At 36.8% G+C, this 25,761-nt stretch overlaps 1 protein-coding gene across 1 annotated transcript in view; it reads right to left on the bottom strand.

Annotated features, from left to right (window-relative positions):
• LOC101741118 (glutamate receptor 1) overlaps positions 1-25,761 on the bottom strand; it is a 96,282-nt gene that overhangs the window by 56,255 nt on the left and 14,266 nt on the right. The window contains exon 2 of the mRNA XM_062671131.1: positions 14,889-15,038. Coding sequence (XP_062527115.1) covers positions 14,889-15,038 — 150 coding nt within the window. The remainder of the gene's footprint in view (positions 1-14,888; positions 15,039-25,761) is intronic.

Raw genomic sequence — 25,761 nt, 5'->3', positions numbered from 1 at the left:
TCCCTTCGGAACAAGGTGACACTTTACAAAACTTGCATAAGGCCCGTCATGACTTACGCGAGTGTGGTGTTCGCTCACGCGGCCCGCACACACATAGACACCCTCCAATCCCTACAATCCCGCTTTTGCAGGTTAGCTGTCGGGGCTCCGTGGTTCGTGAGGAACGTTGACCTACACGACGACCTGGGCCTCGAATCAATTCGGAAATACATGAAGTCAGCGTCGGAACGATACTTCGATAAGGCTATGCGTCATGATAATCGCCTTATCGTTGCCGCCGCTGACTACTCCCCGAATCCTGATCATGCAGGAGCCAGTCACCGTCGACGCCCTAGACACGTCCTTACGGATCCATCAGATCCAATAACCTTTGCATTAGATGCCTTCAGCTCTAATACTAGGGGCAGGCTTAGGGACCCCGGTAACCGTACTCGTCGAACTCGACAAAGAGGTCGACGTGCAACCTAACCCATGCATCAGCCCGCTGAGTTTCTCGCCGGATCTTCTCAGCGGGTCGCGATTCCGATCCGGTAGTAGATTCATTCGCGAAACAATTGCTCTTGAGTTGTTAGGTCTCCTTCGGAGGCGCTCGGGCAGTTGTTAGCAAATCCCACCCCTCTTGGCTGAGCCTTTGCTCGCCCACCTGTCCTGGTGAAACTGGAAAGGCCTTCGGGCCACCAGTAAACTTTCAATCATAAAAAAAAAAAAAAAAAAAAAAAAAAAAGATTGGATTATATTAATATTCCAATTCTCCCTACCTTTAATCCCGTTACTAATTTATTCCCTATTAAAACTTTCCTAACAAACCTATTGGCTCGCTACTTTACGGCATGGGTTTGCGATTAGCTTAAAATATCGAAGGGCGAGACTATGCGAAAATTTATAACAAAAAAAAAATTATAATAAAATTAGGTGTCTTTATGGAAATACCGAATTCGTTTTGGCAGCAAAAAATTCTTAACGATGTTTAGTTTACTATACGTTTTTCATGTGCTTGTGTGTGAATACTTCGTCATCATCATCATTAGGGAGTTGTCTACTGATAATGACAGTGCTGGCATAGGTCAATACCAATTTACAAAAGTGAGCACGTTCTTCTCATTCTCAGCGACCACCCTTCGAATACGAATAATCAGTACGGATGTTTAATACAAATAACACATTATAATTTTCTTACAAGATTTTATAAGCAAAAGTAGAAATCCGTCAGTCAGTTCTTGTTAAGCTATTGCATAGCTTTTATCGCGGGCCTTGAGCGCGGCTTACTGTAATCATGAAATTCCGTAGGTAACGAAAAAAACCTTACACCCCTCACTCCGCCTACCATGTAGCTAGTGTTCAACACATTCATACGTTGCGCCTGTGTAGTGTTTGTGAATAAGCGCGTGGCGTCACGTCACACTGCATGCGCATCATGAAAAGTCTGCCCATCTCTTTCTCGCGCGGTCTAGCTTATGAGTGTGAAGGGGACAGTTAAGGTTTTGCTTTTATTATTGTGTAGTATAGCGTGGTCTTGTTTTATTATTGTTTTAATATTAAATTATCATTGTCTAATTATAATTGCATAAGTTGATGAAAAATGCTATGCAATAGCTTTACCGCGGCAGTTCCCGATAGCCACACGTTTTTTTTTCTATTTTTCGTGGTTATTGTTCTACGTAACTTTCATATTAGATCGCATTAATTGTTTTCAAATTTTTCGTAGGAGCAACGGCAATCATAAAATTTATTGTACCGAGGAAACTCCCTAATTCAATTTCGAAACAATTTGAGAAAGCAATGAACACTAATCACCGAGCTATTACCGTTTTCATCTCCTCACTGTTTACGATCGTGCTGTGAACATCACACTTTCAAACTATTATGAGCGAAATTGACGTAATGACCTGTGGATGTGGTGTAATAAAACCACCCCACGCGACAATCCGTCTTCTATTCTGGGAATGAATCGAAAATGTTTCAATCGTAATGTTTTTTCCCAATCGCTGAGCTTTCAGGGATTCTTGTGTAAGTTTGGTAGTTTATTATCGACAAATCGGCTACAACTAAAACACACAGGCTATCGAGTCGAAGGCACTATTAAGCTTAGAAATAAAAAAATGTGTGCGTGTACTAGTGTACACACGTAAGAAGTGAAACTTGTTTATGGCCTTATTTTTCGAAAAATGATCTACATGCAACTTTCTAGAAATTGGTTAAATAAAGTTAAATTAGATAAAGTTTAAACAAAAGGATTTTATTATCATAGACATGAATACAAAAAAGTTAAATTAGATAAAGTTTAAACAAAAGGATTTTATTATCATAGACATGAATACAAAACAGATGGCGCGTAACGGAAAAAAGTGACGCGTAACCGAAAAATGTGACGGTAAATTTTTTTCCAACGCCGATAAGGAAGTTTCACTTCAAAAAGATTTCAAGTATTTTAGAAATTTATGAGTAAGAAAAAAGTTATGGGTTTTTGGTGCTGTTAAAACCTTTTGACTTTATTAACCAGAGACGCTTGTTTTGAACATATCCACTGTCTGCTTGTAATCAATGATACGTACAATATATATTATATAAAAATACGAGTACTCTTTAGAAATATTTCGTCTTTATCAAGCCGGAACATTTATGAGACAGAAAAGATTTACAACGGCTTTCACAATACTGTATTGAAAATGCTATGTTTAGGTTCAGAGTATTGCGCTCTATATTCGTTTCGGTCCTGTATAGAGCAAGCGCGTGCCATAAACATTCCTAGCGACCCGAATAACTACCGCCTTACCTACCTATCTACCTACCTCTTCCTCGATACTATGCGTTGCACCCGGAATGTCTTTCCGCGCCATTACAAGAATTTCCAATGAGATTTTCTTAGCTATATTTCTTCGTTTCGAGATCTGAACAAATAAATAACGAACACATGTTCAAGAATGACTTCCACAGTGAAGGCATGTAATTGGAGATGTACTGGCAAAAGTTAGGTTATTTCTTCTGCTTGAGTTATCGTAAAGTAGTCCTTAAGACATGAGGCCAGAGTCTCGAATGTATAACGGATATTCGATCGTTTGTACCAGACTGAATGACTATTCCGCGGTACAAATAGGCATGAAGGTGTTGACCTACACTTGCGAGCTCAAAAATCGACCAGGTCACCAATAAAATATTTCGAAACTGTCCATGTGTTCCGAATCTGTAATAAAACAATGAAAACCAGTTATATTGTTCTGCGATTAGAGCAGTTAACGAAATGGTGCCTCAGCGCGTATACCCATTTGTGACAATAACAACTGAAAAAAAACCGGGATTTATTGCATTGAAAAATGGAACCACCTGTTTTTAAAGTACAAAGTGTGACTGCGATAGTTTTATTGCCTGCGTATTGCGACGAGCTCACGGAACACCCAATGGTGTTGGTGCCCATAATATGCCACGTGAATACCGTCACTCACCTTCTAGCATAAGGTCGAAGTCTCAATTGTATTATGTTATCGTTGTTCTACCTTTAGCTACTACCGGAATGGGTAACGGATAGCAGTGTAGTTAGGTAGGTAGGTGGCACCGACCAGTGCATGCCCACAATACGACTTAAAATTAGAATTTTTTTAAATTAATTTTGGAAGTGATCGTGGCTTAAAGGGCAAGATGCCCGGTGCGATCGTATCAATCGATGCATCGATGCTCGAATCCCGCAGGCAGGTACCAATTTTTCTAATGAAATACGTACTAAACAATTGTTCACGATTGACTTCCACGAGGAAGGAATAACATCGTGTAATAAAAATCAAATCTGCTAAATTATAATTTGCATAATTACTGGTGGTAGGATGTCTTGAGTCCGCACGGGTAGGTACCACCGCCCTGCCTATTTCTACCGTGAAGCATTAATGCGTTTCGGTTTGAAGGACGGGGCAGCCGTTGTAACTATAGTGAGACCTTAGAACTTTGTCTCGAGGTAAGTGGCGGCATTTACGCCGTAGGTGTCTATGGGCTTCGGTAACCACTTGACACTAGGTGGGCGTGAGCTCGTCCACCCACCAAAGCAATAAAAAAAAAACAAAAAAATATTACTACAATTTAAAGGGTTGATTTTGACTTTTTTTTTGTCTTTCTCATGGAAGTAATTCGTGGATAATGCCAGCTGCGTATTTCGTTAGAAAAAAATGGTACTTACCTGGGGATTTCAGTTAAGGCATAGACCATGTCCACCACGTCATACCACCACGTCGTATTCTTCAAGCAACGACTACTCTCAAGTACAAATAAAGTATCCCATTATCCTACTTAAATTCCTAATTACTATTTGCTAACCACCCTGAACACAAACAACATTGCATTAGTGCATGGATAGATGACACCATCCGATCTATTTCTGCAATGAAGCAATAATATGTTCTAGTTTCATGCGTTGGTCAGTTATTGTGTATCAAAGCAATTAAGACATTTAACTCTATCAGATCACAAGAGGCGTGGTAGATCTGCTTTTCTTCGAAAAAAATCTTTAATATACGTATTCATAAAGTATTAATATATTATGCAATGCAAGCAAAATGTACTGATTTAATTAATATTAAAACAAACCGATGCTTGTCAAGTGTTCTTATTTAGACAGACCGTTGACTTAACGAAAATAAAAATAAAAATTACGGTACGTTTCAGCCGTCGACGTGTGCGTATGTAAATAAGAAAGACCTGTTTTGAATTACTATTTCTGTAGATTAACTTCGCTTTCTTGATATTTTCGGATGTCCGTGATTACGTAAACTATTATCTATAAGAAGCATAGAAAACTGTTTATAGATGGAAATCAAATCGTAAAGTAAATCGCAACTTACAAAAACAACAATCAGTATACAACGGTTCTCTAAAACATTATGTGCCTTTTGAGAATTTCATACCTTAAGAGTGTCAGAAATTTCATTTGAATCTTCATTAAAGCCATACTAAGTAGATTGTGGAATTCCTTTCGTTCTTTGCAACGACGGACCTGCATTATTAATTTCCTTCAGGTATTTGTCATTGCAGTTAAATTAATATGCTGCATACATTGAAGTCATGATAGATTTTTTTCATTGCAGTGCCAAGAACTATTTTATGAACTAAGGTTATCGACTTCATTGCTTTACAAACGCTCTATTTTATTACGAAAAATTGGACGCTATACGCTTGGATGATTCATAACACAACAACAATGTGAATTACGCTCACAAATAAAAATCAAAACCTCTAAAGCTTAATTAGGTAGAGAGAAAACGCAATCGCCTGTTCATTACCACTTGCCTGTTCTGCTCCTGGAAACTAATAGCCGAAGTTTAGGCCGGGTGTTAAGTTGTGTACACTTGTGTACGGCGAGCCTTAACGAGCAAGTCACTCAGCCTTTCAGACGGGCTCTGATTTATTTACCACTAACGCCATCTGTTACATGACACAAGTGTCTAAATGATACTTTGAAGTTGTCAAATTATCGCGTACTTACCCCGTGAAGATTGGGATTGTGCTCGGAAACTTTCCCGAATTAGCGTTCAACGTTGAAGTTTTATTACGCGGATTATATGTATACATTACGCGGGAGATTCGTCTTAAACCGTATGATGATGTGATGCCCTAATACCCCTTGTGTTATTAATTTAATCGGATCAGAGTTCGGCCTATCTGATATAAGGATTGCACAACTTAGGATCGGATTTGTAATGAAGGTCGGTTTCGATCGTGCGTGCTTAATATATTTGAAAACATCATAAATTGTACTGCTCGATTATTATTCTTGTAAATTTGTTTAAGATATCTTTTTTTTATGTATACAATTAATAAAATTGAAAAAGTAAAGTGGTATCGAGTATATGCATTTGAATAATAAATTTTAAGGTGTTTATTATTTTGGGTAAACTCGAGAAAGTGGTCTCCTTTTCCGTAGAACAACAATTTAAGCTGTATTTTTTTTGTAATTTGTACGGAATTTTTAAATGAAACTAGTTTTTTTTAAAAACTACGTATACGATTCGTAATATTTAAGATTTTCGTAAGTTTTACGATTTAACGAAATTACCCTAGTTGCCTTGAATGAAACGTTATTATTGGATAAAGTTTATGATAATTTGTAGTCTTTGCAATAATTGGTCAGTTTTAATCCACATAATTCATTCATGCTACAAAACATCTAACATAAAATAATACTCTTTTTGTTAATATCTATTTATGTTCTTGACTGGCTCTCCGCTATTTGCTTCCAACGTATTCTCACGTACTTCATCCACATTGCTCGTAGAGGCCCCAATAGCTTAAAGAAGCTGATGGTAACTGGTCAGGTTGACGGGAGAAGATCGCGCGGACGTTCACCTACCCTCTCGTCTGATTTGGTAAAGACGCTCACCGGTCTGCCAATAACCGAGGCTATAAAGACCGCCGAGGACAGGAAGACGTGGACAGGACAACGTGTACGCATTGTGCATCGAGTGGTCAACATTTCAAATTAGACATGACCTTCAGCAATGAAGAGACCGACTCAGAAGAAGAAGATTTATGTTCTTATTCTATTATTGATCCGTTGTAATTCTATCTCTTCTTAGGTTTATGGCGTTTCCTTTTAGATTTCGCCAATGTCAAGTGTATTCTCTGCTTTCTATAGCGGGCTTTGTGAACAAGCAAGGTCACAGATAGTCACTAAAAATGATTAATTTGAGACATTAATCAACTGGGATGAAATTAAATGAAATAAGATGAGATGATATGGGACGAAATATATGTATCTCAGTAAAACGGTGGTCATTTACCGAGATTTTTTCAATGGACTTTTTGGAAGATCTCGAGAAGTTACGTCCAGCAGCTTTGTTTCATTTTTTCACATTTATGCACTTTCACAGATATTAAACAGCTAATAAACCACCGTTATTACACATTTAAATCTGAAGAAACACTAAATAGACAAAATAAAACAAATCACACAACTTCACTCCTCGCGTTCCCGCCGAAAGTCCGACACTTGTATTTATAGCAGGTCAAAGATAACAAAAAACTTCCATAAAAGTCCCGATCATTATACCGTTCAAAATTACTTTTACATAAAGATGAATATTTAACAGAGAACCCTAGTCTTGGAAATTTTATATGTCGATTCTGTACAGAATATATTAGTTGTTTAAAATTCAAAGTATTTTCAAGATTTTATTTTTTACTACATAGTTAAATACTTTATAATGATTTTTCCTCTCTAAGGACATGATAACGGCAGTTATTCAAGTGATCACAAGAGAGGCGAGTGTACAATGCGTTCAAGAATTAATAATTCATCAAGATATGATTTTAGGGGATGTTCAACGGAATGCAAACGATAAGGATTTAATTCCATGAGTAGAATGGTTCTGGAGTCATGAACACGAAACGAGGGTAGCTAAGAGTGACCACAACGTACACGCAGTACGAAGATTAAATTGAATCTGGCTTCTCGCCAGCTCGCCGTTCCCAAAATTACAAAATATTATGCTGATTTTATATGTATAGAAAAGACGCCTTTGCCTGCGGTAGTTAGATAAATTAGGAGACACGTAAACAGTGGAGTTAGGTAGGTTTTGGGTAACCAGATATTTTTTTTTTATTTCGTGCCTCCAAGTATTAAATGGTGAGAATTTTGTATAAGACAATAAGTGTATAGGGTGATATCCGAAGAACTAGATCCTCGACTTAGGTTTCCACAAGTTACTAATCCTTCAACCAAAGCAGGCTTGTAACAAAACTGTGAAATAAATCAACACGAATTTACTTAGTGGGTAAATCAATATTTAATTTTGAGCAAAAACATTAAGTATGTAATTTTTGTTGATGTAACCGTCAGAATGTAAGTAGTCGTATATGTAAGTAGGTTTCATTTCAGTGTTGGAATATTTGCTTTGTGATTGTTTCTTGCAATTTTATGAGTATTCTGAGACTGATTAATGTATTAAATGTATTTCATAATTATTATATTAATTTGTGTGGCACATTTTTTTGTATTTTTTTAATGGTATTTTCCACATGCCTTTTTTAGATGTGCCGCGAATCTGGCGCCTCACGTATGTTATCGGTCCCCGAGGCTATTGACACGACAATGTATTAAATGTCTCAATTGTTGAAAGTAATAGTTGTCTTACTGTTTAAAAAATTAATCATTAACACATTGCCGTAAAAAACGGGATAGTTAAAACTACCGGTACGGGCTTAAAAGACGCTATGATAAAAATAGAATTTAACAATAAAAATTATTTAAGACAGAACTTTACGCAAAATATCTATTGATTTCCACCTAATCCTTCTAAAATCTATTTGATCTTCATTTGATTTTCTTGGTATTTCTTCGGAAAAACAGTTTGATAAAATGAATATCGCCAACAAGTTTCCCAAAAGATAGGGGCAGAATAGCATACAATCTGTGTAAGCTCTTTTATAATCCGCGTAAGAATTTGCGGGCCACAGGAGCAATATCTTAATAATGAAAAAAATCAAAAGAACGGCACGAGGGTCGGTAATAGCGATCATCTGTGGTAAGATTGCCCTGGTTTTTTAATAACATCAAAAGGGGAAAAAGTGAAATACGTAAAATCGCTCTACAGGTACATCGCTTGGACGTTTCAAATTTTCATGGTGTCTTAAGGGTCGAAATTCAATGGACGTCTGCACACAAAGCTAAGTCTCAGTAGAACGGGAAGTACTATAAAAATTGCGTCGTCGTCATTAGTCTCAGACGTGTTTTGATTAGAGCCCGCACTGCGAGATACTGGAGCATTTATTGTTCCCCGTCGGACAGAGATGCTGCTATGTGGCATTCCGGGCATCTTCTCCGCTGACGACTCCCGATTATAATACCTATGGCCCTTTGCAGTGAGGCGCTAGGGCGCCCCAGCCCTTCTCTTTTTATCTTCGACTCGCAATTTAAAATGAGGCCACGTGAATAAATTCCGCCTTAGAGAGTACTGAAATCCCCCAAGAAAGGAGAATTCGTTTAACATTCTTGAATAACTGTGTAACGAAAAAAGGATGTAACTTAGAAGTTTTTCATTCCTTATTGGTAGTTGTAACATAATGTAAGGTAGCAGTGGACCGCGCAGGTTGACTGGCTTGTGGATATCCACAATGAGGTCGGTCGTATGTGTTTTCAAAGTCAGTAAATAAATATCATTGATTCTCGTATCTTAGCCACGAGGAATTAAAAACACTACATTTTAAAATTATTTTAGAAATACAATCGAATCCCTGCTGATTAATTTTCAACGTTTATCTTCAAGTTATAAATAAATTGTAGTATTTTTATTATATAAACAGTCATATCGGAAAGTTGGTGTTCTATTTTCAACATATACTTTTGGTATATTAATTATCTAGTGCGCCTAAGGGCTTATCTCCGATTTATGAAACTGTTAATGATTTATGAATATTATCATTAGAAATGTAATTTAAACGAAAACATTATTCAACTGAAAACATCATTAACAGTTTATGTTGCAATGTGTATTAATGAAGAAATCTAAAAGAATATGATCAAAATTGTAATGATATTGTCATATTTTTTACGGACTTTGCAATCCCGATGTACTGGTACTAGACATAACTAAAACTACTTTTTTCGAAAACATTTTATGTTTTATTTTATTCACTGTAATTTTTTTCGGCGTGTCCATTGTTTTACAATTTACGTAATAATGGACTAAAGTTATTTTCATCGACCCTTGAATACTGTTTAAAAAAGTCTAGTTTTAAACCTAACGAAATAACGATAATGTTTAAAAAAAAACAATAAGCAAACAATAGATAGTTATGATACATAGCGACTAGTCCACCCTTTAAATTAAAAGGCATGCTGTTTCGCGGCAGAAAATAACAAAACGGTGCTACATACTTGTGCATACTTCGTATAATATTTGGTTGGTCAAGAATACGCATGGTTCTGAACGAAGTGTTGAAACACGTATTAATTTAAAATCAACTGCCGAAAGTCATTTCGTATCGGGTCGATTCTCGTTACTGCAACCCATTTTAATAACCGTTCAGGCACAAGGCCATTGAAACTGTTCAGTGTGATAGCATCAATGGACAGTGACATGAGCTGTTCGTCCCCGAAATAGGTTTAAGGGGTCGCTTCCAATGAACTCGTTGGCTGTACCGAAATTCATTGGATCAAAGGGGATCTTTAGCTTGTTAGGTTTTCTCTTAAGAAATTTCGATCTCGAGAGGTTCGGGATTTTGAAACGTAACGGTATTATGAAAATAGAGTTGCTTCACAAATCAAGATATCGATTCGTACGAAAAACACGTTTTATTGTAAAATAAACGAACAAATTAACAAAAAAATGCTTTATATTAATTGTTAAAACATTTTAGACTAATTACGATTCGACAGATACAAACATTTTTAAGCTATTGCATAGCTTTTATCGCGGGTCTTGAGCGCGGCGACCGAATCATGAAATTCCGTAACGAAAAAAACCTTACACCCCTCACTCCGCCTACCATGTAGCTCGCGTTCAACACATTCACACGTTGCGCTTGTGTAATGTTTGTGAATAAGCGCGTGGCGTGACGTCACACTGCATGCGCATCATGATAAGTCTGCCCATCTCTCTCTCGCGCGGTCTAGCTTATGAGTGTGAAGGGGACAGTTAAGGTTTTGCTTTTATTAATGTTTAATATAGCGTGGTCTTGTTTTATTATTGTTTTAATATTAAATTATCATTGTCTAATTATAATTGCATAAGTTGATAAAAAATGCTATGCAATAGCTTTACCGCAGCAGTTTCCGAGTGCCACACGTTTTTTTTTATTTGTTCAACAATCGAGACGTATAATTATGTAATTAGAATTTCATACTTATAAATGATAAGCGGGCAGGACAATTTCTAGTACATCTGGTTTTAATCGATTACGGAAATACAGAGACATCGGAATACGGATTAACAAAAATCCTATTTTAAAAAAAATCGCGAACGATTAGCTTTTTTCGAATTAGATACCAAGTTACGATGAAGATAGTGTGTGATGTGGAGTGGTTGATTGGTGTTTAGTATCAGTAACGATACGAATATATGGCTTAATATTGGGGCCTTGACCGGGTAAATACCCGGTCTATTTATGGCGCAAAGTAGTACTGTGTTCCAGTTTGAAGTAGAAAGAACTTTATCGTCATGTCTGAAGGTGAGAGGTAGCTCTCAACTGATACCAAACTCGTGATAAATTGAAATGTCGACCACGAATCTAACGGTCGGTGGTAGCATTCACTCAGTGATCTGTATTGACTCCAGTTACAACTTGCAATTAAACAGTAAGTTCATCTAATCAATATAAATCTGTTTCAAAAATTTAATTTATGGTTCAAAAAAGGTTTTGCGATTGCAAGTTCGTGCTCATTACAGAGTCAGATGATGTTTTGTGTTAATGTCTGTCTAAATGACTTGTACAGTAAACCGACCTGTACGTCACTCTCTCGTAGGTTTCCTACTTCAGTGCTCTCGCGGCCGTATGCCCGCTCGCTATACATAGTTTTTATTATCTACCTATATCCGTCTTTTGACAGATAATTAAGATTGTTTCTGGTGGCTTTCGTTTTATGTGTGAGTTGCGTGCGCCCGCGTCTTATTATAATTATTGATTTAAATCGCAAATTGTTTGTATAACAAGACTAGAGTTAGACATTTGATATTAGTCACTAATCCATAGCTTTATTAAATAATACCCCTGAGATCAACCCCTCACTATACTTGTCTTTTTAGGAAGCCATGACGTCGCGAAAGCTTAAAATGATAATTTATATAAAAAAATGTTATTTAAAAACTTAATAACGTAAGGTTTCAAATTTAAGTAAAGTAATACGCTATGTGTAGATAATAAGCACCTCTAGTGTCCTAGAACTATTGTGGTCAATTGAAATTGAGGGCTGCAGTTGACTGAATCTATCAATCCAACACAATAAAGAGTTTATTGTTACCTTTGTAACCAGAATTCTGTACTGGTGGTCTAATGTTAAACACTGTGTTATAGTGACTATTCTCAGTAGTGAAATGCTTTACTACAAAGTTGAATTTGATTCACAATTTGATGAATAGTTAACAATTTGTATTTATCCCCAGTTACCAAAAGCAACAGATTTCAAGCTGTATTAATCTCTAAAAAAACTTAAACAGGCTTAAGAGTTAAGGTGAAAAGTTAATTTTCTTTGTGTTTTCTTCCTTCACGTTAATCCGTAATTAAATTTCAACGAAACACAGCAAGAAAACAAAACAGACCGTACTCTAAGTTGCAGGGAATAGCCCAATGTTGTTACGACATTTTTAAAAGGGTTAGAAAGTCGCGAGTATCAACCGGGAAGCTGAAAAACTTTGGCCATGACGAATTTTATTTCGGAAGGAATAAAAAAAGCGTGGAAGCGTTGTAGCAAAATTCCCGGCGCTTCGCTTCAAAGTGTTTTGATCAACCTACCGTGACGTGGCGAAATAAAAAGGATGGTTCGTGTTGCATTCAAATGAGCACGTCGTGTCAAGGAGGACACCGCTAAGTACAAACTTAATTTTCTTAGACTGAGACCCCGTGAAGATGCTGAAACTCTCAAACTTCTATCTCGTTTATTGTCTATCTATTCATGTCAGTTGCAATTCCATCTCAGATAACCCTAATAGAACAACTTGTTTATAGATTTCCAATTACATAGTTTGATGAAATGCTATTGGATTTTTAATTATTCCCGTTATTATCAAGAAGCCATTTAATTCACGAGCACTTCTGAAGAACTCCGACAAAGTCCTTTAGACAAAAACTTAATTTTTGTTGGAGCGGGTACGTAATTAATTTCACAGAGCCGTGTAATATTTTTTAATTAGTGCTTAAGTAATTTACGCAGTTGACAATCAAGTTCTGGGTCTTTACGGTGACAGTTGCAGATGGAAGAGATGACGATTTGTAGTTTAGGACCCGTCCCGTACCAGTGATAAGTAAACATTGAAGTTTGTGTCCAATAAGCCATGGAACCCGGAGGACCCGTATTGATTATAATGTAAGTATGCCGCCGGCGTCCGACCATTGTTCTATTCAATCCAATATTGTTAACAGTATTGGTGCAAATATGATATTCTCGATTCGATGTTTTATAAATAAAATTGTTATACTAAAAGTCTTATTCAATTTCGATCGAACCTTATAACAATATTTGCGTGAATATTTTCTGTATATACATTTATTAGGGTTCTGAAATAACTTAAAATCCTAACTGATTTTATTTGAATTTTATTTTAGAAACATCTATGGTTTTATCGTAGTTCGAAAGCTGGACAGTTTTTATTATGGAAATTACTTGTTTTCCGGCACGCGGTCGCCAGTTGAGAACCCTTCGACCCCAGAGACCATGTGTTCTACGAGAAAAGCCCTGCCCAAAAACCCTGCCGTAACCAGGAATAGCAGAGTTATCGGGATGCCTTGCCATGCGCCTTGGATGCCACTTGCAGCAAACACGGGAGGGGAGGGAAGGTTTATTCTTTTTCGAGGCCACCACTTGGCTCACCCCAGACGGCCTACATAAGACGTGTGGAGATTGTGTAGTGTCGACGTCCACGCTTAAACGGCCTAGATGGCTAGACTTCATACTAGCATTTAATAATCAAATTAAGGCTTCAAGCTAACTACATAAGCGAGTGTTCCCAGGAGGATGGGACGACGCGTCGGCGGCTACGGTCCGCGATGCGGTCCGCGTTGCCGTTGTCGCTGTCGTCGCCGAACATACTGTGTAAGAATAATCCGGTCGGCGGTGTATCGCGTTCCAACCCGACAGGCTGGTTCAACCCAGCGGGGTATCTCGGAATACTAGCGGCATCGCCCAGGTGGCCTGACGGACCGCCGTACCGCGAAGACCAGTTTCTTAAGTCGTCGATGTAACCTCGACGACCCGTCGGTCGGACGTCCTCGGGGTGGTGCCGTAAATCTACTTATAGTGCTGACCGCAGGAGCCCCCCAATTCAGATCAGGTTTTGACCCCCGGGCGGAGATCGGAAGTCGGGAGTGACAGCGCTTGGTGAAGTTGTTTGGTGCAGTATGGACCTAAAATTATCCTTGGGCTCGCGGTGTGCTCCCGACATCTGCAGATTGTCAAATCCCACATATACCTTGCGTTCCCCCTAGGCGCGTTGTAATAAAAAATAGGTATATCCACTCCACAAACTCCCACACTAATAGGAAACCGAAATTTAGAATATTTTTTTATTTTTATTAATTACATTAAAGTTTTTTTTTAATCACCAAAATCATTACAAAATTATTATATGATCATCGATCTTTGATACGACTGCAAATTTCCAAGTTGATCTCACATTTTGATAAAGGTGAAAATTACTTTTTAAGCATACCGATCAAGCTAAGAAACGCGTATAAAAAAAAACTGCATAAAACATTGTATTGTAAAAAATACACTATGACTTCTAAAATGTCTTTCTATTACAATTTTACACAACAATTTTCCTTCCCAACAAAAACAAAAGTATCTATGTTTTTGTAACTTGTATGTATTTAGGAACTAAACACTTTGCTCGAAATCACTTTAACCAGTTTATTAATGATGAACAATATTCAGGATTGAATATCACGGTTTATTATAGAAGCCGTTATTTAATGTGTGCCTTTAAAATGGGTGCTATTTATTTGAGCAATTGTACGTATAGAACAATATGTCGCGTCCCTACTATATAGGTCTATGAACAATTTAGAAATCTTCTCTTGACGTTAGCAAACGAAAACGAATGACAGTTAGGAGGCACCGCTTTTCAAGAAGGCTGGTTGGTAAGTGTCTATGCGCCTTCATTGGCTAGGCTCTGTCGTAGCACGAAGTTAGCCGAGTTGCGACGATACCGCAATCGTGCTGCGTTTTGTTTGTACTTAGAAGAAAAAAAAACACTTACTAAGCCTGGAGAGTTTGAAGGCATCTGCTGTGTTAATGACGTCGACGTAGAGCTGGAAATCCAACCGGCTCCGGTTGGACGTCGAGTGCTGAACCATCGCGAACTTGAAAGCGTTCTGGATCTCTTCTGTGTTTTGATCGAAGACAACTCCTGTAATGAAGGGAATTTGTAAGAGGCAATATCGATTTCTATTAGGCGTAATTCGTTTTGATAAGACCGTGTTGTGAGCTCGGACGAGACAGCGCCTATTTTTTCCACGAAGTAATCAAACATTCCGATTTCAACATTGCACAATACGATTTTTGTAATAATACACGTGGTTTCGACATCATAATTTTATGTGATCATTTAATTTTAATAGTGGCGTTCCTTACACTCAAAGCGGGTCTGCCAAAGTAAAAAAAAATCTATCGTTGTTATGATTAAGTGGCTATCGGAACACGTAAGAATTATAACATAGGTACTATCTATATTAATACAGATTTATTAGTATACTATCATTTAACATTTTAGTGAAAAATGACAGGATTATACAATAAAATAACGGGAATAAAAACGGAACTGTGGCGTAGTATTTAGTTATTCTATTGTGCTCTGACACTAATTTGTAAAAATGACTTTTATTTCAGTGAATTCCAATCGAATATTCGTGAATATTGTTCGTTATTTTTGAAAAAAATTCCAATACCAGGCGTTTTGTGAAGCTCAAAAATTCGTCAATTTTTGTTTTTCCTGTTGAATATTTGAGCTTTGAGTCTTTATGTTTTTATCATTTTATTCTAGTGCGTAGGTCGATGTTCACAGAATGTCCATGAATGAAATAGAAATGTGGTTCGGATTTTATTTTACTTTTTGGAACTATTATAACGAAGTTATTTTTTATGGTTTCTTAAGCCTAAGTCATGCTTGCATCATGTGATTAGATTAAGCCGCACTATTTTACTACATATCTGGATCGATAATAGAGTCGTACTAATACAGTACTACCTGTAGCAGTAGCTTGATGCGGCACAGATTAGATACACGCTCTACTAAATCTTTCTTATACCTTTAAACGAGCAATTCTTGTATATTAATAATATATATGTATATAATCTGAATCTCGGAAACGGCTCCAACGATTTTCATAAAATTTAGTATACAGGGGATTTCGGGGGCGATAAATCGATCTAGCTACGATTTATTTTCAGAAAAGGTTGTTTTATTTGTGTTTTGAATAATCAACTCTTCCCGACATCTATTGGCGAATAATAATAGTATTTTTCTTATTTGAGGGCAACTAACCGCTTTAAAGACACAACAAGATGGCGTTATCAAGCGGTCATCATCTAGTGTATTCTAATGTGAATGCAATGCACATTGGTTGATTGCTTTTATATATTTGACTAAAGCATGCGTTCGGCGTCGACGATTTATTGTTTTGCAAGCCGCATGCCATAGTATTCCGGTACTAAATTTATAGCTGTAGTCTCGCTCGAGAAAAATATGGATTTATTGTTGGCTCTTCGTAACAAATCGTTATTGGAATCTGAGATACAAAATATTAAAAAAAAATATCTTTTGCATTATGTTCATTGTAAAGTCTATACATGTCTCGGTTTAGATAAGTTGTATGACGTAACATTTAAAAAAAATCGTGATTATTTTTATGTTCAGCCTTAAACGGATTTTCGTAATTAGATTAACTTATCACGTTTCAAGATTTGCCAATTTATATATTTGGCTAAAAGATTATTTATTTATGAACACGCTTTTGTTATTTTTGATGGACATTTCGTAAATTGAATTTGTTTACATTTCAAGGTTTATATAAGGATTTTGGGTCTGAATATATCAATCTTTTGTTGTCAGAAGTGTCGTATCAAGGATTTATGGGACGATGACATTTAGATATTAGATATTTTCTCTGGAAATAAAATTCCTTTATCATATTGACGAAAAATCTGCGTATTCCACAGGCTATACGGTTGACAGTTGCTTTTCCTATTATTTTTTTATCGATTGAATAGGTACGTTTCACTATTTAGTAAATAATGTAGGTGTAAAATTGTTGTTTCAGAAATATTATAAGAAACGAATATTAATAAATATACAATATTTATGATATTTATTCTTCATTACATTGCTGTATTTTTTTACTTATTAATAGTACAAATGGTAGTTTCTTGGTAGTTAAACAGATTACGGTATTCGAATTATCTATATATTAATACGTGAAGCAAAAACTTTGTATCCCTTTTTACGAAAATTGCGCGGACGGAGAAGTATGAAATTTTCCACACTTATAAAGAATAGAAAGAAGAAGTGAACAATACTATTTTTTTTTAAATAATGCACAAAAGATTCATTAAGTCAATAAAGAAAACATTACACACACTACGTACCATGTATTTGACGCACACACGCATGCATACTATTTAATGTCAAACTTTGGTACTTGACGTCTGTTGTCAAATTGAGAATAGATTAAATATTGTTTGTCTTTGTTAATATTTTTTAGAGTGTGGTCTTGGCGAAATTTGTGATTATAGAAGTATAAAATACAATCATAATAGTGTACAAACTTACAATTGCAATTAATTATAGTCGAATTTCGACTACTGCGGGACCTCTAGTTCCTGTAAACGAGCGTCTGCTTGTGCTTGATTATACTTGATTATATTATCATTGTATGTATAAGGTTTTAGAAACAGGACAGTTTTAACTTTTAAAAGTTACGTCAACTTCACTTAAGTTAAGATGATAAACTTCACTCCCAGGGTTTTATTTGAGAAGAAAAGTTTAAGTTACATCCATGATTTATAAAGTGGCCTCGAAAGCGAAGTGGCAATGGTACTTTTCGTATTTGCACATGCGGCGAGCGACGGTGAAGTCTCTTCGGATTTCTGGATTTTCAATGTGGATTCTAGCTTTCCTTCATCTTGAGACTTGTACTTGAATTAAACATCAGAATGTACGAAAATTCAGACGGCCCAACATAATTATTCAACTTCATTAGGATATAACAGTTATAATATTATATGTCGGAGAAGACCACAACTATTAACACTATCGTCAGACATCATCGCAATAGGGTGATCGAGCTAAGAGAAATATTGAGTACACGAAACACGTTTGTTGTCTTAGAACAATTCAGAAATCTGCTCTTGACGTTAGCAAATGAAAACGAATGACAGTTCTTAGGACGGAGGCACCGTTCTTCAAGAACATCTGGTTGGTAAGTGTGATGGCGTCTATGCGCCTCCATCGGCTAGGCTCTGTTGAAGCACAAAGTTAGCCGAGTTCCAACGACACCGCAATCTTGCAAATCTTTTGGGAATCGTTCTGCGTTTCGTTTAGCTACCAAACTAATGACCGTCGCCGACCTAAAGATCAGATAATATAATTGAAGAGTCCGTAGTAGTAGCACGACACTCATCAATAAGACCTTTGGTGGTCAAACATTCTCGTAACTACGATTAATATACCTATGTACATTTCTATGAATGTTCACTTTTACATAAAATCATGAAGCTGGTGTGTGTTCACCAAAAAGTAACAATATTGTAATCAAACATAAAATCTACGTAAAATTATTCATATTGGGTGAGTTGTGAGTCTGCGCGTATAGGTAGCATTATCTTACCTATTTCTATAGCACAGTAATGGGAGTGTTCTGTTTTATCGTAAGAAGTTGAGATTTCTATCTACGAAAGTAAAATGAAATTCTGGTTCCATTTAGGACAGTAATTTCTCCTTAAGGTTTCTCCATTTGCACTCGATGCTGAGATACATAGTGTCGCTTAGACCCTTCGTAACGATCTGATCCAACAAACCATTGTTTTAAGAAGCAATTTGACTCGTTGCTAGGTAAAGTGGTAATTTGAATAAATATTTCGTTGATGATAATGACAGTATCAATATCGCCAATCAGTGAGGAATGCCACCACGACGATCACAGATTACTTTGGATTCTGGAACTACAATTGTTGCAACAGGACTACAGATAAATCCTACAGTGAATGAGATAAACACCTATGATGGTCTTTAGCTCCAAATGTTGTTTTCTCTGATCGTTTATTTATGTCTATTACTAGATGACACTGTAATCTTTTAAAAACATTCACTTCTAGGAATCGAGGTCGACAATGATACTATAATATCCCGCTCTTTCGACCTTTCTATTTCCCAACTCGCATTTTTAGCTTTTCTCAGCCTTTATCTCTCAAGGGACTCGTTTGCCGAGCTGACCTCCAAAATGTTATCGCTACACGGATAGTGTAGGTGTAAAAGTTTAATAATCTAAATATTAAAATGGGTCCTAGTTTGATAAAACAATTTTACTAAATTGATCAGCTTACTAGATCAGTAAATGGATCCCATTTTCTGTGGTTACTTGCCACTTGCTGGATCAATTTTTGGTATTTAATCGATCGTAATTATTCGCCACTATGCTTTTGTTCCATTTTTCGATGCCTCTTATTGTATGTCTTGTCCATTGCCATTTTAGTTTCTAGTTGAAACATTTTGTATCTTAGTAAGACCTCTAATGACTTTTTTTCGTACTCTGTCTGATTTTCTTAAATTCAGTATGCTTCTCTCCATAGCTGTCTGGTATGTTTCTAATTTTTTGCTTTGCGTTTTGGTGAGAGCCCAGGTCTGGCAGCCATAGGTTAGAACTGGTAGCACGCAGGTGTTGTACAGTTTTGATTTGACATGCATCTTGATTTGTTTGTTCTTCATAATTCCTTTTAGCCTCCAGTAGTACTTCCATGCAATACTAATTTCCACAAAGAGTTGTATCGTGTCACTCTTAAGTGATCGTGATCATTATATTGTGTTGGAAGGGGCAGACTTGATGTGTCTCACGATGTCACCTATTTAGTGCATTAAAAAATCATAGCCTTGGCCATATCAATTTGGAATTTAGTGAATTCCCTCGAAAAATATATTTGTGGGGTAAATTAGATTGCGTTAATAGAAAGAATCGGAGTTAAGCTTCGTCCTATGTTTGCTTCATGTTAGAGAAATCCGAGCTTACATCGAACCACTGATGCGAGTTCCATATGCCTGTAATGAGGTCGTAAAAGACAGCTAAAACGTCGAATAGAAACTAAACAGCTACGTCAAAGAAACGTTTTTAAATAAGCGTAGTAAACCGGCTTTGTTGAATAAACCTGAGTCTCGAGGCACTTGTTTCGACTTTTATTCGAGATTGTAAAAGCCTCCGCCGGAGAAAATACGCCGTGGCTTAGTTTTTATTGTAGCACGAATGGCATGAGGTCGAAGGGAACTTCCCCTTATTTTATGTTCTTACCAACAGATACTTATAATGCTTATGATTCATTCATTCTTTCGTACTTCTCATTTTAATGATCTCACGTTATCAGAGTTTGTCTTCACTATATGAAATAAATAAATAATCATGGGCATTTCATATTATATTTCATTTTAATAAAGACGTTTATGTTTATATGCGCCGTACAATTCTAGAACAAACCTCGCTTCGAAAGAAAAAAAGATAGAGCATCCCCACTCAATGCCCGCCAAAAACCTTTTAGGTTTATAGTTGATCCGAATTTAATTGTGTGCTAAATTATATTTAAGTATTTTTTGCTTTATCACCTGGTTCATTTTAAATTAAAATATGAATTAAAATACAATATAGTAAGTATATGTATGTGTGAAAATTTTGATTTGAATTTTACTTTTTTGATTTAGTAAACTTAAGTCAGTATTACTCAGTACTCAGTCAATATTAAAATAGGTAGAGGATAAGAGGTCGACCGAAGCAGACGTGGATAGAATGTGTGAATGACGATATGAGAGAGAGAGAGAGGAGTGAATGTTGACGTGACGGCTTATAGAATAGAAAGGAATAGAAAAAATTGCTGTGCCGACATCTAGTGGGATAAGATTGAGACAAAGAAGAAAAAGAAGATTATCAGTCAAGTATGCAATAATGCGAACGATCTCAAAAGGTACCGTGCAGTTGACGGGAGTTGTTTTGAAGGAGTTTTGGTGAACGCTTGTAATGTTCCTAAAAATTATCCTACTCTACGGCGATTGTGATAGTAAATGGTATATGAATCAAAATAAAAGTAACTCAAACTAAAGTTTTTAACATAATAACAATAATATCAATTAATACATTTGAAAATAATGAAATATAGATCCGTATTTAATTTACTATTACCAAATAGAGTTGATGTTACGATGGTGGCTTTTTATAAACGTCAAATCCCAAATTATGGCCTGTCTAATCCTTAGCGATTACTGTAAGCCATAGAAGTCCTAGCATCAATGCCCACTACCTAGCTTATACATAGGTCAGATTAAAATTTAATTTAAAATGCTGTAACGGCTGTTTTTCCATTTACATTGAATTTAATTAACCAATAATACGAAGCCACCTGTAAAATTCTCATTGTACTTAACGACATAACAAATACATGTATAAACAACAATTCACAGACAAAATGAAGTTTATGATTTAAACATTTATGTTGTAACCGTTTTCGAAAAACTCGGCTTCGCGATTTTCACACACGTCAAACGAATAAAGGACTGAAATTAAAATAAAAACCGCCAGCCAATGAAACGAATGCTTACTTTTTGTCAACAGTAATTCGATGTAGTTAACTGGTTCTGACCCAGCAATAAGTTTTCGTGAAACAATGGCTAAAACTTTAGATTGATAGCTCCAAAAAGAAACGAGATTTTGCTAGGCACTGAATGATATTACGTATTCAACTTACTTCAAATTGTGTAGGGGTTATAACAATATTGACATACGTAATGGTTCAGGAATCAGATATAAACTGATATGATTCATGATTTTTAGGTTTCTCTACGGCTATATTAGAAAAAAATACATCGCTGTTAGAGCATATACTCTTATTATTGTTTTGATGGAAATTAAAATAAAACGCAAAGGCAATTAGTTTCATGAATGATGTTTACTGCTGCTGAGAACTTCCCAATAATTAGTGGACGCAATAGATTAGTGAGCGGGTCAGAGGAGAGCTATTGTCAACTTAATTATCACAGTAGAATCAATATTCCCGCCTAATATGCTGTGGTAGACTATCTATTATCGTATAATATTTAAGATTTCTTATTGACTCGATTCAAGTAAAAATGTATTTGTTGAGCCATTCAATCATGGGCTTGCTCTTAAAAGAAGCTATATCGTTAACTTAAGTCTATTGGACTGCCGATGTTAAATTCCCTATACAATTGAACTCCATTCTGTTGCATTGTTTGTTCCTAAATGAAAATATATCCACAAGCACACGATATGGTTATATTTCATCGAATTTTTTATATAGACTAAAAATGATGCGATATACGACTTTTAGTAGAGCATAATATCGTGAATAAGCTTAGGTCTGTTTCAGACGTTGATTAGCGAGACGAAAGCGGCAGTCGTAGCAAGAAATACGTCTTGGCTGTTTTGTGTGGCGATATGATTGAGAATGGTCGGGGCTCGCAGTGGATATGTGTCGGATGACGTGGAATTAATCTGCGTCGTGTAAATAAATGTCGGGCGTGTGTCAGGGAGGCGGCGGCGCGGCGGCGTCTCCGGAAGCCCCCTTCTCAACAGATTGCTGTATACACTTACTTATGTATGCCGCGTAACGCTTGCCAAATTATTCTTTACCCGTAAAACAGGAACAAAGCCTTCATCATCATGTGTAACAAACGCCTGTAAATCCACCTTGAAAATTGAAAATTACGCGATGGAATGTGTGCTTTAGAAAGGTACCGCGAGCATCGCAATTACGAGGCCCGGTAAGTGGTTTTATAAACGAACACTGGGACGGAATAATACAGTTCCGATTTCGCTGTTTCATTTATATTATTTATCTGAAAGGTAATTTTCATTAGGAATGTCATTTGAACCGTTTTCCCGCAACGGAGACCGGAATCCATAAAATAGAATGAACGAATGTTGTTTGCATTTATGGATGAATATTTCAGAAGTATTTATTGTGGCAATCGAAATTCGTACGAAGCCCGTATTAATTATTCTGATAATGTCAGAAACATTTCATTCACTATGTTGTGGACACTGATCAAATCAAACCTTAATTCAATCCGAAACTAAACACTACCGATTGAGCTATCGGAGAGAGGCGAAATCAGTTATCAAACTGTCTAAATAATGTTACTTCTGCTATTAATTTCCACTTTAATTAATTTGATAAAGCTCCGTCATTGCGTCCAACGTTTATTTGCCGTATAAAGGGGATTATTTCGCTATCTGCCTGTAATATTATCGCATGCGCTGGTTTGACCAGTCGGCAGCCATTCGATTTTACATTGAAACAACAAATATCGTGGACAGCTCGGCTAAATTGTGTACCGAAAGCAAATATGAGTTTAATTATTTTTGTTAAATATGTATATATTCATTTAAAAAAAATGAAAGAACCCAAAAAGTAGCATAAAATACAAAAATATAGTTGTTCAATTTATGTACATAGCTATTATTGAGAAATCAATGTCACTTAAATAGAGATAGAATACAAAAATTAAAAAGATGTGTGGTGTCGTGGGACACCGGATAGGAACGAAGTTCCTTATTATAAAAATATTAATTTTAGGTTTTGTTCGAGGTATAAAGAAAATAAAACTGGAGGTTTCGCAATAACCCATGGTCATTCGGTAACGTGCGAACTTATTGTGGTACACTCATTCACGGTTGCTTGCTTAAGAGTTAATGTATTGCGCAAACGAACGCTCTGAGATCGTGGTCAATGAATGATAAAAAATATGTTATTTTTTGTACGTTATTACAAAGTTAAGTCGTACACTGTGTGCATTTAATAAAAATCTTACGTTACGGACGTTTTTTCCCGCATCGTCCTATAATTAAATTCGTTCCAAAAAAAAAAAGTGTGCCTATTACACAATGTTGTTGATAACATTAGGTTGGCCCTTTGGTTGGGTTAGGTAGGTGGCTTTGGTGGGTTATGCAATCGATGTATATAAAAGTTATTTAAAATAATACTTTAGTTACGCACAGATTTATTGTTAAAATAAATACGTTCACAGTACATACAATTTTACGGCGTCCCATTTCATGGAATTATAGTTTTTCGACATAAATTCGAGACCGATTCGCGTGTGACAGATGGCGCAATCGCGTTGACCGTACTTAACGTACGTATCGATAAAAATGTTTATCGAATTGTCAGGTTCTTCGGTTGTTGGTTTTGTTCACCAGGAATGATGCGGCGGACATACGACGATTACATTACACTAGCTGTCGCTATTTGAGCCATTTATTTTTCCTAACTAAGCTGATAGCCTTGAGAGGCTATTTCAGCGTAACCTTAACTAGTAGGTGAGCTCACGGGGCTCAAACCGGAGTGATGCTAACACTGACCCTAGCAAGAGCAGTACTTCGCAGAATCTACCACCGGGTCGGAAGCGCGGCCCCCTGAGAGGATCCGGCGAGAAACTTAGTGGGCTGTGTCTATGGGTTAATTCGCTCGTCGAGCCCTTCGTCGCAAGCGACGAGTTCGATGAGGACGGTGACCGGTGCTTGTGGTATCTAAAGGCACCGTTAATGGATCGGGAGGATCCGTAATGACGTGTTTTGGGCGACATCGACTGTTTACCATTCGGTCTACAGGATCGAGTAAACTTTGAGCCATGCTGCCCTGACGGCGTGTCGTAGCCGGAACAAAATCATTGCAACTCTGGACACTTCTACACACTCCCCTCAATCTACACAGAACACAAAGGTCAGTGTGCCAGTTTTTTTCATTTAATATGGATATTATCGGGTATGATTATTAAATTAGAAAAATATGCAATAAAGTATTACCGTCCCATAAAAGGTCATCGAATCAGTCACCCACCCTGTTTTTTCGTCTTGCCATCATTACTCATTATGTGGGGTCGGCGTAGCATGTTCTCTTATCATGCTGTTTAGGGATTTGGCATGAGTTTTACGACTCGCCGCCTGCCTGACATTAACCATCCTTGGTATATATCAGTAGTATATCCATTGCTTGCCCACGTTCTGCCTTGGGTCAGGATTGGAAGTCAGAAGACAGTGATCGATGGGGTTAATGGATAGTCATCGACTAAAGGCAGTTTTTAATTGCCTTTGTATATAGACAAGTATATGGCTGCGTGATGCTAAGAAGCTACCAGAACCGATGGATATAGGAGCGTGGTCATGATTACCCTCCTTGAGACATTCCTTCCCTTCAAACCGAAACGCCTAACTGCCTCGCAATAGAAATAGGTAGTAGAGAGACAGGCACCCCTACCGGTTTACAATATGCTCAACCATCGGTAATTAAAAAAAATAGAATAAGCCTTCAGGATACGGTGGTTACGCCCAATAGGAAGTAAAACATACATATACTATATTTATTTAGAACATTCACAACCTATGTATGTATTCCAAGCTCAAAACCTATCAACTGTTTCCTAAAACGTGCTCTGGGTAGTTAAAGGTGATTTACATAAACTGTTTATAGCGACGAAAACTCGTTCAATAAACGGTCAAAGCTAATGTACTTGCAAATTAGATGCAACATTGAGAGTGTCCTTTGGTGAATACCAATTGATGACTTTAGATGAAATGGATACAGTTGTTATTTGTTTTTTTGCATTATAAAGACTCGCCGGTATTTACAGAGTATAATATAGTAATAATAAAATAGCGTTGTATGGACATTGATGCGTAGAGAGAAGATGCATGTGACTAGGAGATGTATGGAAATAGTAGTACAAGGTAGAGGGGGAAGAGGTCGTCCAAAGAAGACATGGATGGAGTGTGTGAATGACGATATGAGAGAGAGAGGAGTGAGTGTTGAGATGACGGCTGATAGAAGAGAATGGAGGAATAAATTAGCTGTGCCGACCCCAC

This window comes from Bombyx mori, chromosome 1 (genome assembly GCF_030269925.1).
Source record: "Bombyx mori chromosome 1, ASM3026992v2".
Lineage (NCBI taxonomy): Eukaryota > Metazoa > Arthropoda > Insecta > Lepidoptera > Bombycidae > Bombyx > Bombyx mori.
Note: the sequence above shows the minus strand (reverse complement) of the source record. Positions and strands in the feature narration are given on the sequence as shown.